The sequence below is a fragment of the Nicotiana tomentosiformis genome, chromosome 2 (genome assembly GCF_000390325.3).
Source record: "Nicotiana tomentosiformis chromosome 2, ASM39032v3, whole genome shotgun sequence".
Taxonomy (NCBI): Eukaryota; Viridiplantae; Streptophyta; class Magnoliopsida; order Solanales; family Solanaceae; genus Nicotiana; species Nicotiana tomentosiformis.
This window is the reverse complement of record NC_090813.1, coordinates 137,998,190-138,013,612: the sequence shown is the minus strand read 5'-3', so window position 1 is coordinate 138,013,612 and position 15,423 is coordinate 137,998,190. Positions and strand designations below refer to the sequence as shown.

The following is a 15,423-nucleotide window of genomic DNA, read 5'->3' as shown; positions in this document are numbered from 1 at the left end:
GCTCAAGTTTCATGTTATAAATTCAATTTATTATGGATAATTAATTGTTGGGATTTTTCATTCCTATACACTATATGAAACTTTATTACCAAAAATGTCCATGTTTATTTAATTACCCGGCCTAAACACGTTTTGTCTACAAATTATATACATTTATTTAAACTAGAATCCTTTCTGCAGTACCCTTCCTTTTATAGACGTGGGATTTTGGGATCGCGTAGGATTCTTCCGAGAATTTTGTGATGCAATCATCGCAATTGAATTAAGCCTGCTATTATGCCGATTTTCCCCATTTATCATCGCCGATCCTCTGGTTTTCTCTGTCTCCTCTGGTTTCACAACCATAAGCGAAGGTTTTGAAAAAAAAATTGCAAACAATTATCTACAATTGTATTGAATTTCGCGATATAATGTCAAAAATAGCTATTATGCTTTAGCTAAATAGTAATTGGGATAGTTTTGGGAGATACAGAGATTTTAATGTTGACGGAATTGTAGTCAGCGATGATTCAAATTATAGTCAATTGAATTTTGCAATCGCGGAGCATCTAATGATTAGATACATCAGAAAAAAATCATCGAAATCAAATACATTGTCAACGAACCTTGTCCTCCAATGGAAATTCGAAGCGATATGGGAGTTCGAGTATACATGGAAACGAAAAAGGAAAACAAAAGTTTAGGAATGTAGCCGCTATGTATAACAGTGCGTGATTTCGATTTGGAATGCAGTATCTCTAAAATTCAAACATAATTGCAGGTTTGCTCTTTTATTTCAGTGGTGATATTTTTTTTAATATTTCATGTGTTCTACAATTTTTTTACAATATAGCTACAAAAATACTACATAACAAGTGTAGTTCAACTGTTATGAATATTGAATTTCACGTGTTCTACAATTTTACTACAAACTATCTACAATGTATGTATGAACTGTAGTTAGTTTTAATTGAGTGCAGGTTCATCTGGAATACTGAAGTTGATTGATATGCCAACATCTCCAGCGACAATGGAATATGAAAGTATCATCATAACCGAACATACGCCAAATGTTATTGAAGTAGGCCAAGTCTACAAAGACAAGCAAACAATTGCCACTGCAATGAAGCACTATTATGTCATGAACAAGTTTCAATTTAAGGTGAAAAGGTCTAGCGCAAGAAGGTAGGAACAATTCAATTGTCAACATCATATTTTTGTTTAATTTGTAGTTTCTTTGTATTTTTTTGTATAGTTTGTAATATCATTGTATACAAATTGTATATAATTTATAGGTTTTTTGTATATAAATTATTAAATATAAGATTTTTATGCTTAAACAGCCTATTATTTTATAGCTACATTTTTCATAACATTCTTTAAATTGTTTTTATTCTGTAGCTACTGCCTGGTATGTGTTGGGGACAATTGTACATGGCATTTCAAGTCCACCAGCATAAATGATTCAGCATTGTTCAAGGTTCGAAAATTCAACAGCTTGCACATATGCTCTTTGATGGACAATACATACATACAACGCAAACCTACTGCCACGGTTATTGGTAGCATGGTTATACCAAAATATGCGGATCCTAAGACAATTTACACACCGAAAGACATACAAACTGATATGTTGTCGGAACACGGTATGAACTTAACATGCATGCAAGCTTGGAGAGCAAAGGAAAAGGCTTTGAAATTTTTGAGAGGTCATCCTGCTGATTCCTACAATCGCTTGCCAAGTTATTTGTATATTCTGGAGAAAACTTATTCATAGTCGGTAGTTAAATTGCAGAAGACTGACGATGCTTATTTCTTGTACGCATTTGTTGCGCTTAGTACGTCCATCAAGGGTTGGAAGTATTGTAGGCCAGTTGTAGTAGTTGATGGGACTTTTTTTAAGTCGGCATATAGGGAAATAATGTTAACAACTAGCACAATAGATGCAGTAGGTATTGTAGATTAATTATAGAAATATTGTTGTAAATTTATTTTTTAGTATGTATTTTTTTTCATCTCCAGTTTTATTATGGAAATTGAATTTCTTTTTGCCACCTGTGATAGGTAGCATATTACCACTGACATACGCTGTTGTTGATTCAGAAAATTACGCATTATGGAAGTAGTTTTTTGAGCAATTCAAACATGCGTATGGTGAAAAATCAAATATGTGTGTTGTTTCAGATCAGAATAAGAGTATCTTGAAGGCAACATCTATTGTTTATACCGGCATGCCACATTATGCTAGCATGTGGAATATTTGGACAAATATAAGGTCAAAGTTCAAGAAGGGTCATCTAAAGTTAAGCGAATTGTACTTTGCCACGACACGATCATACACGCTTGATGAATTTAATGAAAGAATGTTAAAGATTGAAGAGATCGACACGCGTGTTAAAGCATACCTATATGATATTGGCTATTACAGATGGTCTCGAGTACATGCTATGGTGAACAGAACGTGGACGTTGACATCAAACATTGCAGAGTCATTGAATGCGGTAACAAAATATGCAAGAGACCTGCCCATAGTAGAACTATTAAAGTACATGATGACTCTTCTTGAACGTTGGACTAATAAAAAGTTATTAAAAGCAAAGGGTACATTCACATACCTTGGAAGAAAATACAACAAAGAATTAGAGGACAATAGGACATTATCGCAGAAGATGAGAGTAAGCTATATCCAGTAACATCAGATCAATGATTCCATTAAACTAAATATATATTGTTAATTGTAGATAAAATGTTGTATAATTGTAGTTATTTTGTATATGTTTCTGACAACTTGTTGTGTGTTTGTAATGAAATTGTAGGTGAGGGCTTCAACAGATCACATCCATACAGTGATAGATGGTGTGAAGCGATTTATTGTTTGTCTTCAAAACAAGAGATATAGTTGTGGATAATTCCAGCTTGATGAACTTCCTTGTGCACATGCTTTGGCGGCTTTGAGGCACAGGAATAAGTCTTATGAAAACTATTGTTCTCCTTATTACATGAGGGAGAGCCTTTTGCATACTTATGAAATACCAGTAGACTCACTGCCTGACGAAAGTAAATGGAATGTGCCACAACATATAGCTGAAGAAGTTGTAATGCCACCTACTGCAAAAAGACAGCCAGGAAGACCTCAAAAAATAAAGATACAAATCATATGATGGAGTAAATGCAAAGAAGTACAAGGTTTCATGTGGCAACTGCGGACTAGAAGGACATAACAAAAGATCTTGTAAGAATACTCCCAAAAGGAAATGAAATTTGATAAAGTCACAAGATTTTTTGATAAATTGTGTTGAAGTGTTCTGGAGAATTATAGTTGAGGTGTAATTGTGTTGATAAATTGAATAAAGAATGTCTCCTATAATGAAATATTTTCAGCTTTTAATGCAATTGGTTTATATTTATTTTATTTAATTACTGAGTGTATTCATTTCAGCCTTTAATAACTTGATTGGATTATGTATTTTTTGTATGTATAATACATACCTTTAATAACTTGATTGGATTATGTATTTTTTGTATGTATAATACATAATTGTAGTTAAGTTGTAAAGAAATTATATGCTAACAATAACGATATCAAGTACTAAGAGCTTTCAACCAAAAGAAAATAACAGATATTTCCTATTCTAAGTAGTAGTATCCTGGATAAAATAACAAAATATAGGATAAAATAATTGTAGCACAAATCAGCTACAAATAAACTTCAACTGACTTGTTCTTAGATAATAATTTGTCTACAACTTTACTACAAAACAGCTACAACTAAATAATTTAACTATAATTTTTCTACAGAAAAGGGCAACTAATTCTTCTTCTTCTGGACTTGTGTTCTCTCGTTCACAGCTGGTGCACCTTTTCTTCTTGCTAATCTGCCAGTCACCTCACTCTCACTAATTGCACCAGTATCTTGCTTCTTCCTATCATAATCCCAAAGTAGCGCTCCATAGCGTCTACGATGTTGATCAATATCAGAAAGGTCTTCCTTTGAAACTGCTAGCTCTCCAATGCTGACATATTCTGCAAATGCAGCCACGTATACACCACAGTCACTACAAAAAAAAATAGGAGAAAAGATTTAACATTCATTGTAAAATAAAATCTGTTAAATAGATAGAAGGAAATATAGCTTTTTCATACAGTGATCCCTCATTTTGTTGGGGTATCTCACCGACCAACCACTGAATGTCAAGAGGGTGAGTAACACCTTTTTCAATGTATGCCTTTGTGTTCTTATAGTTGATGTCTGAACGCTTGCCATAGAAGTCGGTGCATGACAAGTAGAGGGGGATCATAACAGCAAACTTGTTGACAACAGATTCAACAAGGTTGTGATTTCGTGAAGAGACCATAGAATCATAAACATATAGAACCCTATCGGTAATGTCAAACACAACCAAAAACTAATAAAATTTCTCCACAATGTTTATGGGCATAATCACAAAATCAACTTGATCCCATGCAATATTTGTGAGTAATCTGTACCCCAATATGTATTCTGATACGACGTCCTGGGGTTTGACAACAACAAGCTTCTTATCGGCAGGAGCATTGATGTACCTCTGATAAATTTGTTCAATTCTAGTGTTGAACATACAATCAATGATTGTAAACTATATTTTGTTTTGACGACCATACTTTCCTTTCTTTCTCAAATAGTATAAAATAACATCAATGTGCTGCATAAAAAAAGATTTCATTATTTCTCAATGCTTCATACAATTTAACTATAATTTTTAAACAAAAAAATTACAAAATCTTTAGATGACAGAATACTACAGCTAGTCATTAAATTCTGCCAGGGTATGTGTTTATCGTGTCGTTGAGGACTTGCCCGGGGTGTGTCAAAGTATAAAACCTCTCTTTTTTATCAACTTTCTCCACTCCAAGATCATACCACGGCTTAAGCTGGTTATCTTTTACAGAATAAGGCGCCTTCCTCCTATTTAAACACTTAGCAATTACAATAAATATGTAGATTCAAGTGGAAATTCAAAAGATGAATGCACTCAAAAATATGAACAAATTTTATAAACTAACCTCTTTGAAACTGTATCGATACCAAAGTATAACCACTTATTGAATTCTTCCAATAAGTCAGGATCAACATCTTCGCCAATAACCCCAGTAAATGGATGCTTGATGAGAAAAATTGGAGGTCCAACAGAAGTTCTCCACCCAGAACTGTAAAAAGGGAGAAATGGGGATCTGGCATGCTTTCCAGGCTGCCTTGTTCTTCCTTGATGCACAGGGGTTTTTTCATCTTCATTAAGCTCGCCAAACTTAATAATCTGGGAGAAGTTCTCTGCAGCTCAAAATCATCAAGTGTTACTTCTCTTTTTTCAGATCTGGAGTCATTGTCCGAATCACCTACATTAATGTAGTCGGCTGGTTCACCTTCAAAATTTAAAATAAATGAATAAGAAGACATGTTGCATCAGCTCTTTATTGAAAATTGAAACTTATATTAAACCTATTTTTTTCCCTACAATTATAATGTAATGTATAATACCACTGAAATCTTCACAGCAATCATCTCCTTGTTGTATAACGTTCTCTTCTTGAATGTGAGATTGTATTTTTTTCTCATTCTCCTCATTTTTTTGTTCTCCTGGAATGCTTATTGTAGCTTCCTGTTTTGGAGATTCTACATGCATAGTTTCCTTCTCTATTACAATAAATATGTATAACTTAATAAAATTATAGATAATTTGTAGTAAACATTAATATCATTGCATATAAATTGTAGTTTAATTATAGTAAATTTATTGAAATGTTGTCCTGCAGCTGATATGCAAAATGTATTGTGAAATGTGATGATAACATGTACTAAATCTTACCTGCATTCTCTTCATCAAATGCTCCTTCAAATTGGGAAGATAAATCAACACTTACAGGAACATTCTCCTCAATTTCTATGTCATTCACCTGCCCTGTATCTAAGAAAACCATTGGAAATATAATGCAGATTAGTTGATGATAATTTAGGTAATATGTAGATATATTATAGACATAATATAAATATATGTAGATATATTGTAGACATAATGTAGATATATAGATATATATAGATATAATGTAGATATAATGTAGATGCCTGCTTTACTGTTACTGGCATGCACTGATTTAGCACTACTGTCCGGAAAGTATTGATTGTTCTTTTCTTTGGAGTGCTCATCATTTTTTGTAGAACTGTCAGTAAACTGCACGCATTTAATTTGTTAGGCTATATACTTTATGAATGATAATATAAACTTAGACATGGTAAAAAATATTGTCTAAAAAGAATATATTTCAAATGAAACCTTATCATCAATGTTATCTTTTTGACTGTTTATCGCCTGTAAAACAACCTTGATTGAATCATTGAGTAGCAGTCGAATGCTACCTAGTTCTTCAAAAACATCTTTCTTGAAAGTTCCAAGATCTGAACCAACCTACATATTAAAATAAAAAGAGTTAACGAAATAATTTGCATAACATAAATTAAAAAAATCATCTAGGATTATGTATATATGTTACCTTGTCAACATCTTATCTTAGTTTTTTATTTGTTTCACAATATCTTTCTTGTCATTTATTCCAATTGCATACTTATGTACGGATGGAGATGGAGCATCTATCGGATGCTCGGACTTTGTTTCAACTTCTTCAAGAATGTATTCAATTTTATCTGGCAAATTCATTCTTGAAAGCTCCTCTGGTGCTTCAATTATGTTGGTGAACTTAGTGAAAAAAAGAAATGTGAGTGACTTAGACATAATATATATAAAATGTGTAGATAATTTGTATTAGATTATCTGCGCAGAAGTAAAAACCATTTACCTTGATCCATGATGGTTTGATCATTCTATCTTCAATTGCAGATAACCATATCTTGTCCTTACTAGCTGACCAGCTAAGTATGCGAGAGATTGAATTAGAAACCCTTGTAGCTATATCAGTATTGACGGTAGAGCAACACTCATACAACCATATTTGCATAGCTAGTGCAATGCCTCGAATGACATAAAAATGAACAGAAAGGTTGAGCTTGTGCCTAACGGACTGAAGCAATTGTGTGTAAGATTCACTACCCCATATGTAGTTCGCGTACTGCCCTGAGTCCACCAAATAGAACCTAAAATGGTCTATCAAACCTACATTATCTTTGTTTGAAGGACAGAGGAAGAATTCTATGAGATAGAGAATACACAGCTTGACTTCATCCTCATCGTTCACCTAACTACGGCTGGTTACGATTTGTTTTAAATATGACTTCTCAACTTTTTCCTTGTTTGGAAAATAGCTTCTCATTATTTTACTGTCATACTTTGGTGTGTAACCAAAGTCTGTTACTTCCGTAAAACATCTAAGGCCACTAATCAGGGCAAACTCTCTCAAACTAAAATTCAGCCTCTCACCCTTTATCTCTGCTGAAAAAAAAGTTAGAACCAGATGCGTTCAATTCATACTTCATGAGAAGATGAATTGTTTGATTTTGCATACATATTTTGGGCAAGGAAAGAAAATACCCAAAATATGTCTTCTTAAACATCTTTAAACTATTTTCAGACAATAAATCCTTGATTTGGCCAGGAATAGTGGGGTCGGGTAATGTCTGAAACCTAATGATCCCATAATCAACATCAGGAGGTGCAAAAAATGGTCCATTTTGCAGCAAAAGAAAAAGAAAGTTATTAAAACTTGTTTCAAAGCCAGAAAATAAATAACTACATTTATATTAGAATTTATCTACAATCAGAAAAACAGAGTCAAAACCAGAAAACAAAATAACTCCAGTTATATTACAAGTTATCTACAATCAAAAAACAGAGTCAAAACCAGAAAACAAAATAATTACGTTTATACTACAATTTATCTACAATCAGAAAAATATAAATCTACAATAAATCTACACAATGTAGACAAAATTTCTACAACGACAAAAATAAAAATTATGCATATTCATAAGAATGAGAACAAGTTTTTTAGCTTTAAAAATAAATAAACTAAAACTACTAAGTTTTTACCTTTTCCAAAGACTGTTGGGGAATAGTTTTAGAAGATTTTTAAACTTTCTTCTTTTTGAAGGTTTAACAGTAGGAGACACTATTTTTTTTTGCAACTTTCATGATAGCTTCTTCTTCGACGAAATCATCATCGGAAGCAATTTATTTGCCTTTCTGTTTTGCAGATTTAACAGGTATCGAGGATTCACCAGCATTCATATCGTGCTTTTGTTTTGTACGAGCTTCTGCCCTAACTTCACGAGGGGAAAGCCTGAGCTTGGTCTCTTATTTTGCATGTGCTGATTTTAAAACTTTTTTTGGTGAATTCTCTGAGAAAACACCCAAATCAAATGTAGGAATATTACCTACTTTAGCTTTTTTAGGGCTGATCTTCGAAACTGTTTTCTTCTTTATTGAAAATTAAGCAAGTAACAGGCGTTGATGGAGGTATGTGGTAGAATATTTAGAGTTTGAATCTATAAAAATGGAGAGGGATTTTTGAAGAAGAGTGAAAAAATGTAGACTAATTTTTGAAGAAGAGTGGAAATAGGCGTGAATGGAGGGATACTGAAGTTTGTGGAGAGAGAAACGTGGGTGAGTGCAAGATAGGGGGGGTTGTGGAGAGAGAAACGTGGGGGGGAGTGGAAGATACGTTTAAGTGATTTTAGGACACTAATTATTATCATTAAATGCTTAAAAATGTACATAATTGGTAATTGGGTATATAATATGTAATTATATTAAAACTTGAGTATGAAATGTAATAAAGATTGAAATAATATATAGGAATGTAAAAATTAAGTGACTTAATAGTGCAATATATATACGTACTCAATTAGCATTTAAAAGTTAAACTCAAATTATAATAGTGTCGATCCGAAGAAAAGCAAGACGCCTTTTTGGTTTGCTAGCGTGCCTTTTTCCTGTCAATTCTCAAGCTTTCTGCTACGGTAGAAGATAATTACGTACTAACAAGCAACAGAAGCACCCATCACTCTCATTATTTTAAAGAACTTATTTTGAACTTCAACTTTTGCGCAAATATGGCATATGATTAAGGAGATCATTAACTAGTATATAAACGAAAAAGATAAGCAACATAGGCAAACACTTAGTCAAAAACCAAAGTCTTATATATATTCCATCTTGCTACTTGCTAGCTAGCTAGGTAGTTAAATACTAAGTAACACTAGTGCACTAGTAAAGCAAGGAGAAAAGTAAAGATTGATGTACACACATTAGTTAGGTCATATCTACACATAATATACAGAATTTTGGGGCTTAATTCTACAGTTGAAAAATAATCACACATCATATGGCATGTATAAATTAACCCATTCCAATCCCTGAGAGTAAGTGTTTTCTGGCACATAAAATGTATTGTCAAATCCTTCCATTCCAAATTCCCCAAGAAAAGGAGGTTCCATATTGGCTGCTTCCATTGAGAGTGATGAAGTAGTTGGGCTATTGCTCGAATTAACCCCATCACATCTCTCCATCAGCAACCTTTGTATCTCTTTCTCTGCTTCAGACAACTGTTCCTTCAGCTTCAAAACCTGCACCAAAAATTCTGTATGACTCAGCTAGCTGCCCCCTTTTTATACATTTTTCCTTAGTTAAATTTCAGTTGATTATGACGAAGTTTATACTGTCATAATATAGAAGTTAAGCTAAAAGCTATGATTTGCACTAATATGAAACTCAAAATACTATATCAACTTATTTATATATACTGGTACTGTAAAGATTTTAACAAGATTAATGTAATTTTACATGTTGTAGCATATTGTCTGCTTTATTTGTGAAGTTACTATTTCAATTTATTAGATACAGTTACTTGTAATTATAGTTTAGGTTCTAATGGTATATTATATTGAAATTAACTCACTTTATATTTCCTTTTAACTTTTGGATTAGTTACAAAATAATCTGGCACGTCCAAGTGTGAAGAAAAGGCATATTGGCATGTGAGGGCCTGTACTTAGCCACCTTAAACAATGGTGTACGGAGGAGTATTAATTGGAGGATTTAATATCTTTTTGCTGCCTTTGGAGGTGGCAGTCTCCAAGTTTCTTTCTTCTTTGTCGATATTTCACTGGTTTATAGGTTACACCTCTTAACTGATTTCTCAATCTTCAATTTTTTCTATCCACATGCAACACACCTAATTGGCCTTTTTTGAGCTTATAGTCCATGCTTGTCAATACATGGCATGTCTCTTTTTTTATTTTGTTACTACTACTACTACTATCTTTTTTTGGACACATATGTCGGGTTTCTCATGTGCATATTGATTCTTGCATTTTCATGAATTCCTTTATTCGACATTATTTCATTTCTAACAATTTTAACAACTGTTAAGATTTCTAATAAATATTAAGATATTCAACTTTTAAACTTCTTTTTGATTTTTTATTATCAAACTAACTTTTATCAATTACTTGAATATTTTTCTTCCACGGTCACTAATATAATATATGAATCAAACTCTAATAGCATATTAAACTTTGTATTCAGTAAAATGCCATGTAATATGAAATCATTGGAAAATATTCAGGACCACACAAATAAAGGAGGAGGAGGAAAGGACCCATCTGTAATTATTCTGCATATCTTAAAACTATATTTAATTTGAAACCGCAAAACCAAGATAAAGAACACTGTTCATAAATATGACCTATTATGCATAAAAATTTCATTCACAAAGATGATCTTCATTTTTCCCAAAGTGGGAGCTGTGGGACTTGTTGCGAAAGAAGGAAGTTTTATATTTAACCTACTATATGATTTATTTTTGAAGTAGTTAGTTTGATAAAAAGAAATTACAGTAAAAGAGGGGGATGGGATCGGACCTCATTTTCAAGACGGCAATTATGAACAATGTTAGTGTCATGCTCAGACTTCAACTTAGAGTATTCCTCCTCCAACTTCTTGGTCTTCCATCTAGCCCTTCTGTTCTGAAACCAGACAGCAACTTGCCTAGGATCAAGCCCCAGCTCAGAGGCAAGCTTGTCTTTCCTCTCGGACTCCAGTTTGTGCTCTTTCCCAAAGCTCTGTTCAAGCAGGTTCACTTGTTCTTCACTAAGCTTTCTTTTCCTCATAACCTCACTTGCTTCTCCTTTGTTCTTCTTTCGTCTCCTCCTTTGTTTCGCCTCCCCTAAATTAACACACCAAATTAAAGCATTGGACGTAATTCACAAAAACAAATTTACACTATCAAATCATATAAATACTTATAAGTAACTTAATTCTCATAATAAATGGGACTATAGTGACTTGAAAGAAATATAACTATAAGACTATAATATGATCGATACAGTAAAAGACTTCTTTTACACTCATAGTGTATACTATAAAAGCAAAGTCATTGTACTAACCTTGTTCTGGTAACTCTTGAGTGTAGATACCAGGATAGTACTGAGAAATGAGTATCATTTGATCATCCACCTGAAGATTCATGCTATTACGTTTCTTTCCTTCTTTCTGTCTGTTTCTCTTGTTCTTGTTGCTTTTGCTTTCTGGTGCAGAAATGAATTAAAGTTGATAAATTGTGTAGCTATAGGGAGAAAGACAGCAGTGAGGACTTTTAATTAAATTAGTTACTTATAAAGCTGCAGTGAAGACTAAGGAGTAGTTAGCTTAAGACTTTGGAGAGTACCTCCTGTGACTTTATTTATAAAGGTAGCACTTTGAAATGAACCTCTCTATTACTGACAATTATCAAGTTTGCCATCATCTCTAATGGTTTGAGTATCCTACATATTCAAGCAATAACCATGAGATAAAATTTGGACCTAAAAATAAATAATGAGATAAAATTTGTTAAATTAGGGAATATGATTGGGAAATTTCATAGAATGGCTTTTTTGCTGATATGGTGAAACTTGACTTGGTTTATTATGGTAGCAACCAAGCTTTAGCTAGCTTTGGCTTTATCTTAGTTATGAATATGGGGTTTCTTATCTTTCTCAAACACCATCTATTGTGTCGGATTTAGGGATCAATTCCAATCACTAAACCACTATTTTTCCGTTCGCAATGACGGAGGGGCGTGTGTTTTTACAAACCCAATAGAGACATATTTACTACTTCCTTTTAAATTTTATGCAAACACATTTTTCCTTTTTAGCCAGTTTAATAAGAATGACAATTTTTTTATATTTAAAAATACTTTAATTTTAAGGGGTCATTGGTTTGAAACAAGTTATGTTGGGATTATAGACAAGCGAATCGATTTGATCCCAAAATGATAAATAAATTAAATAAAATACAAGACTTAGCATTGAAATAGAGATAAGACAACAAACAACTTGGTTCGGGGAGCAAAGCTTTCGAAGACAACAATAAGAATATTGATAGACAAAAAATAAAGTATTATTGAACTTAGAATAATGTGTAGCATAAGTTTGTTAGAAAAATCGTGTCTTACAATGGCCGTTGAAGTCACTATTTATAGCTAAACCTAGAGAACAAGGTCCTAGGATTAAGCACTTCTTAAATGACAATTATGGAGGCCATTGATGAATATATAACGGCAAGCTATGAATGCCAAAATTTTCTATAACGGATTATGCATTTAATACTGAGGAATATTCTTCATTGAATGTCTTTCGGGTGACAAATATTCGTTTGTCCTCGGTAGCAATGTTCCCTTCGGGGTTTGCCCGGTGTCAACCGAAGTTGTTGTTCTCGGTCTTGATTCTCACTTGCTTCGTCTTTCGTCCGTCTCCGATTCCACGTATCGCTCTATTATTCGAGTATTTAATATGAACCGATTTTACCCTATACAATATTAACTTGCTAATTTAAAGTTATGAATCCGTCTTTACTGGTACTGGTACATGTATTGGAATCTTTTTAAGATCAACGAAAGGATAATGATCATGTGGATTTCTTGCTCTTGAATCTTGGAAGAAGCATGTGAATATCTGATGATCATCTAATCTATTTATCCACTCCCGCTTAGCTTAGAAGGTTTTTGCTTTGATGATGCGACATTCATCTACCAATTTATACCCTAGCTAGGAAGCTCGATAAAGTTGGTAAACAAAAGAGTAATTAAGCTGATCAATAATAAACGTATTTACCCGTAAAACGGTACAATTGAATTTATACGTAATTTCTAGATAAGTGAATTAATTTGATCCTGAAATAAATAAATAATTGAAGAATTACGCAATACTTAGCCTTAAGATATAAACGAAACAATAAAAGCAACAATTTCGGGAACAAGGTTTCCGGCACAACAACAAAAGAATCAAGAAATAAGACGATAAGAATGGTTTGAGCTTTGTATAAAATATATTGTAAGTTTGCTAAAAAATCTGTGCCCTTTACAATGACAACTGAGCTCACTATTTATAGCTATGAAGAAGGTCCTAGGATCGTGCCCTTCTTTACTGTCAATTATGAGGGGCATTGATGAAGATATAACAGTGAACATAAATGCCAAATTCCTTGTAACAAGTAACTGCTCTTAATGCTATGAATATTCTCTATTAAATACTACTGGGAGAAGAGCATTATCTCATCTTTATGAGCATTATTCTTCCCGGTGACAAACGAAATAATTGTCTTCAGTCTTCAATCATCCCCCTGTCTTGGGTTCCACGCGTCCCTTTATTGGACGGTCACGTGTCATAACATATTTTACCCAATACAGATAGTCCCCTTGCTTTCCAATGACATAACTTTGTGTTACCGGAAAGTTGGTAGAAACACTCTTTTGGCGAAAATTACTATAATTCCCTCTGAAGGCTTCTGACGGTTGATTAGACACATGCCTCTCCGCATTTAATGCCCCGAACACGCGTCTTCCCATGATTCAACACATCTTTTGCCGATTATCGAGGTAATCCTGGCCATGAATTTAGCCGCAAAACTTTTACTTATACATATCAACTTCCACCCTTATAATTCATAACTTTTCAGACTTCCTTCATCTAACTTGCATATTGTTTCTTTATCTTTTTTCTAATTCTCTTCAAATGAAAGACCCTTTCTTTCCTACAATGGCTTCTTCCTCGAAACGTGTCGGTTCCTTAAAAATCAAAAACAAAGCCGAGGACTTTGCTCCTCCAACAATGGGCTCCATCATCCCTAGAAGTCTTATTACCACAAAAGATTTCAAAGAGAAATTCCCTACTGCTAATTTTTGTACATGGGCCGTTAGCAGGTATCCTTCTTTCATATGTCCTTCGAGCATTGATGTTGGAAGATTGTCACTGCCATGACTTAGAAATTATCGCTCTTGATCTATCGGAGCGAGTCACCCTTCCCAAAGAGTATTTTACATATGTTTACATGTTTCCCTTTACTTTGGGTGCGTTTTCTTTAAGCGGAGAGCTTGACTCCGTGATTGCGGAGTTTTGTCTCCGTTACCAGGTGTGTTTGGCACAAGTAAGTCCTTCTGTATAGAGGAAGGTTTCTTGCCTTTGGCATTTATGCCAGGAAACTAGAGAGGAGCTAATCTTAGCTTACATGATGAATCTTTATTCTCCCAAAATCTTCCATGGGGAAATGATAAACCTTTGCAAGCGTGGCCACCATGCTTTATTGTCTAGCATGGATGATGATAAGGACCGTGGGTGGATGGAATGGTTCGTTGCAATTGCCACCACGATATCATTCCGGCAACGACTTCATCTTTTCCGGCCGCTTGGAACCGCACTTGTAAGCTCTTTGTTTAGTATTTACTTTTACTAAAATAGGTTTAATGGCCGTATTGATCCTCCATTCTTCATTTGCTTCAGTAACTCGATGGATCTCACCGGTGATTGAAGGTTTGGACCGGTGGGTACAAAGAATCTTGGGTGTTACGATGCCCGAGACTCGCTTGTGGAAAGAACTGGCCCCTAAATACGGGTGGAAGGCCAAGAATCATGGTAATTCAAACTCATCTTGTTTCAATTTGTCATGTAAAGAACTTGATTGATCTCTTCTAACCTATCTATGAAATTAGGTTGATCCTGTTGATGCAGCGAGGCTGCTTCAGAATGCGCTTACACGAACAGGTGGCTTTGGGCCTGCTTCGAGATCAAATGCTTCTTTTCGGAGTCCTCGGCTGGAAAATAAACAACCAAAGAGAAGACGCTCATCTGCAACCGGGGAAAAGAATAAAAGGGCGAGGACGATGCCCCCGAGTCATCTCCGATAGCGATGGTGACTGACCCTCCTTCCAGGCCGATCATAGATACAATGATAATCGATGATGATGAATAAGCTAGTTATGAGGCAGATTTTCTACATAAAAGATGACGATCCTCATCATCTCAATAGGATGCTTAACCTATTGAGAGAGTTACACCAACAGAGGATGATGCCTCGACACTTTGGGGAGAATTTGATTTAGTAGATAATGTCAACTCCCATTTTCGGGCCCCAATTGTTATGTCGGGTACTGCAGAGCTGAGTACCGTACCCTTGCCATCTTTGGTTGGCGAGCATCCAA

The 15,423-nt window shown here is 34.2% G+C and overlaps 3 protein-coding genes across 3 annotated transcripts; 1 reads left to right on the top strand and 2 right to left on the bottom strand.

The window, feature by feature from the left end:
* The first annotated feature begins 2,147 nt into the window (after positions 1 to 2,147).
* Positions 2,148 to 3,140, top strand: LOC138905694 (uncharacterized). The gene is made up of 3 exons (XM_070194215.1): positions 2,148 to 2,654; positions 2,796 to 2,852; positions 2,895 to 3,140. The coding sequence occupies exons 1-3, from the start codon at positions 2,148 to 2,150 to the stop codon at positions 3,138 to 3,140; spliced, it is 810 nt and encodes a 269-aa protein (XP_070050316.1).
* A 513-nt stretch (positions 3,141 to 3,653) lies between these two features.
* Positions 3,654 to 7,766, bottom strand: LOC104119808 (uncharacterized). Its single transcript, XM_070196148.1, has 6 exons — positions 6,808 to 7,766; positions 6,505 to 6,707; positions 5,823 to 6,419; positions 5,495 to 5,650; positions 5,023 to 5,379; positions 3,654 to 4,924 (listed from the first exon to the last, which is right to left on the bottom strand). Exons 3-6 carry the CDS (start codon positions 5,932 to 5,934, stop codon positions 4,902 to 4,904), a joined length of 648 nt encoding a protein of 215 aa, XP_070052249.1. The 5' UTR covers positions 5,935 to 6,419; positions 6,505 to 6,707; positions 6,808 to 7,766; the 3' UTR covers positions 3,654 to 4,901.
* A 1,318-nt stretch (positions 7,767 to 9,084) lies between these two features.
* Positions 9,085 to 11,620, bottom strand: LOC104119816 (homeobox-leucine zipper protein ATHB-40-like). The gene is made up of 3 exons (XM_009631411.4): positions 11,351 to 11,620; positions 10,826 to 11,130; positions 9,085 to 9,529 (listed from the first exon to the last, which is right to left on the bottom strand). Exons 1-3 carry the CDS (start codon positions 11,430 to 11,432, stop codon positions 9,278 to 9,280), a joined length of 639 nt encoding a protein of 212 aa, XP_009629706.1. The 5' UTR covers positions 11,433 to 11,620; the 3' UTR covers positions 9,085 to 9,277.
* Between the last annotated feature and the right edge of the window lie 3,803 nt (positions 11,621 to 15,423).

What these genes read in the sequence shown, in the direction of transcription:
- LOC104119808 (XM_070196148.1), bottom strand. Translation starts at nt 5,934, where the DNA reads ATGGTTTTCTTAGATACAGGGCAGGTGAATGACATAGAAATTGAGGAG. An exon ending in TTGCTGTGAAGATTTCAGTG is followed by an intron (nt 5,380 to 5,494) that starts GTATTATACATT and finishes TAAATTTTGAAG; the next exon opens with GTGAACCAGCCGACTACATT. An exon ending in ATCGATACAGTTTCAAAGAG is followed by an intron (nt 4,925 to 5,022) that starts GTTAGTTTATAA and finishes GTGTTTAAATAG; the next exon opens with GAGGAAGGCGCCTTATTCTG.
- LOC138905694 (XM_070194215.1), top strand. Translation starts at nt 2,148, where the DNA reads ATGTGTGTTGTTTCAGATCAGAATAAGAGTATCTTGAAGGCAACATCT. An exon ending in CATTATCGCAGAAGATGAGA is followed by an intron (nt 2,655 to 2,795) that starts GTAAGCTATATC and finishes ATGAAATTGTAG; the next exon opens with GTGAGGGCTTCAACAGATCA. An exon ending in ATGGTGTGAAGCGATTTATT is followed by an intron (nt 2,853 to 2,894) that starts GTTTGTCTTCAA and finishes GGATAATTCCAG; the next exon opens with CTTGATGAACTTCCTTGTGC.
- LOC104119816 (XM_009631411.4), bottom strand. Translation starts at nt 11,432, where the DNA reads ATGAATCTTCAGGTGGATGATCAAATGATACTCATTTCTCAGTACTAT. An exon ending in TCAAGAGTTACCAGAACAAG is followed by an intron (nt 11,131 to 11,350) that starts GTTAGTACAATG and finishes GTGTTAATTTAG; the next exon opens with GGGAGGCGAAACAAAGGAGG. An exon ending in ATTGCCGTCTTGAAAATGAG is followed by an intron (nt 9,530 to 10,825) that starts GTCCGATCCCAT and finishes TTTTTGGTGCAG; the next exon opens with GTTTTGAAGCTGAAGGAACA.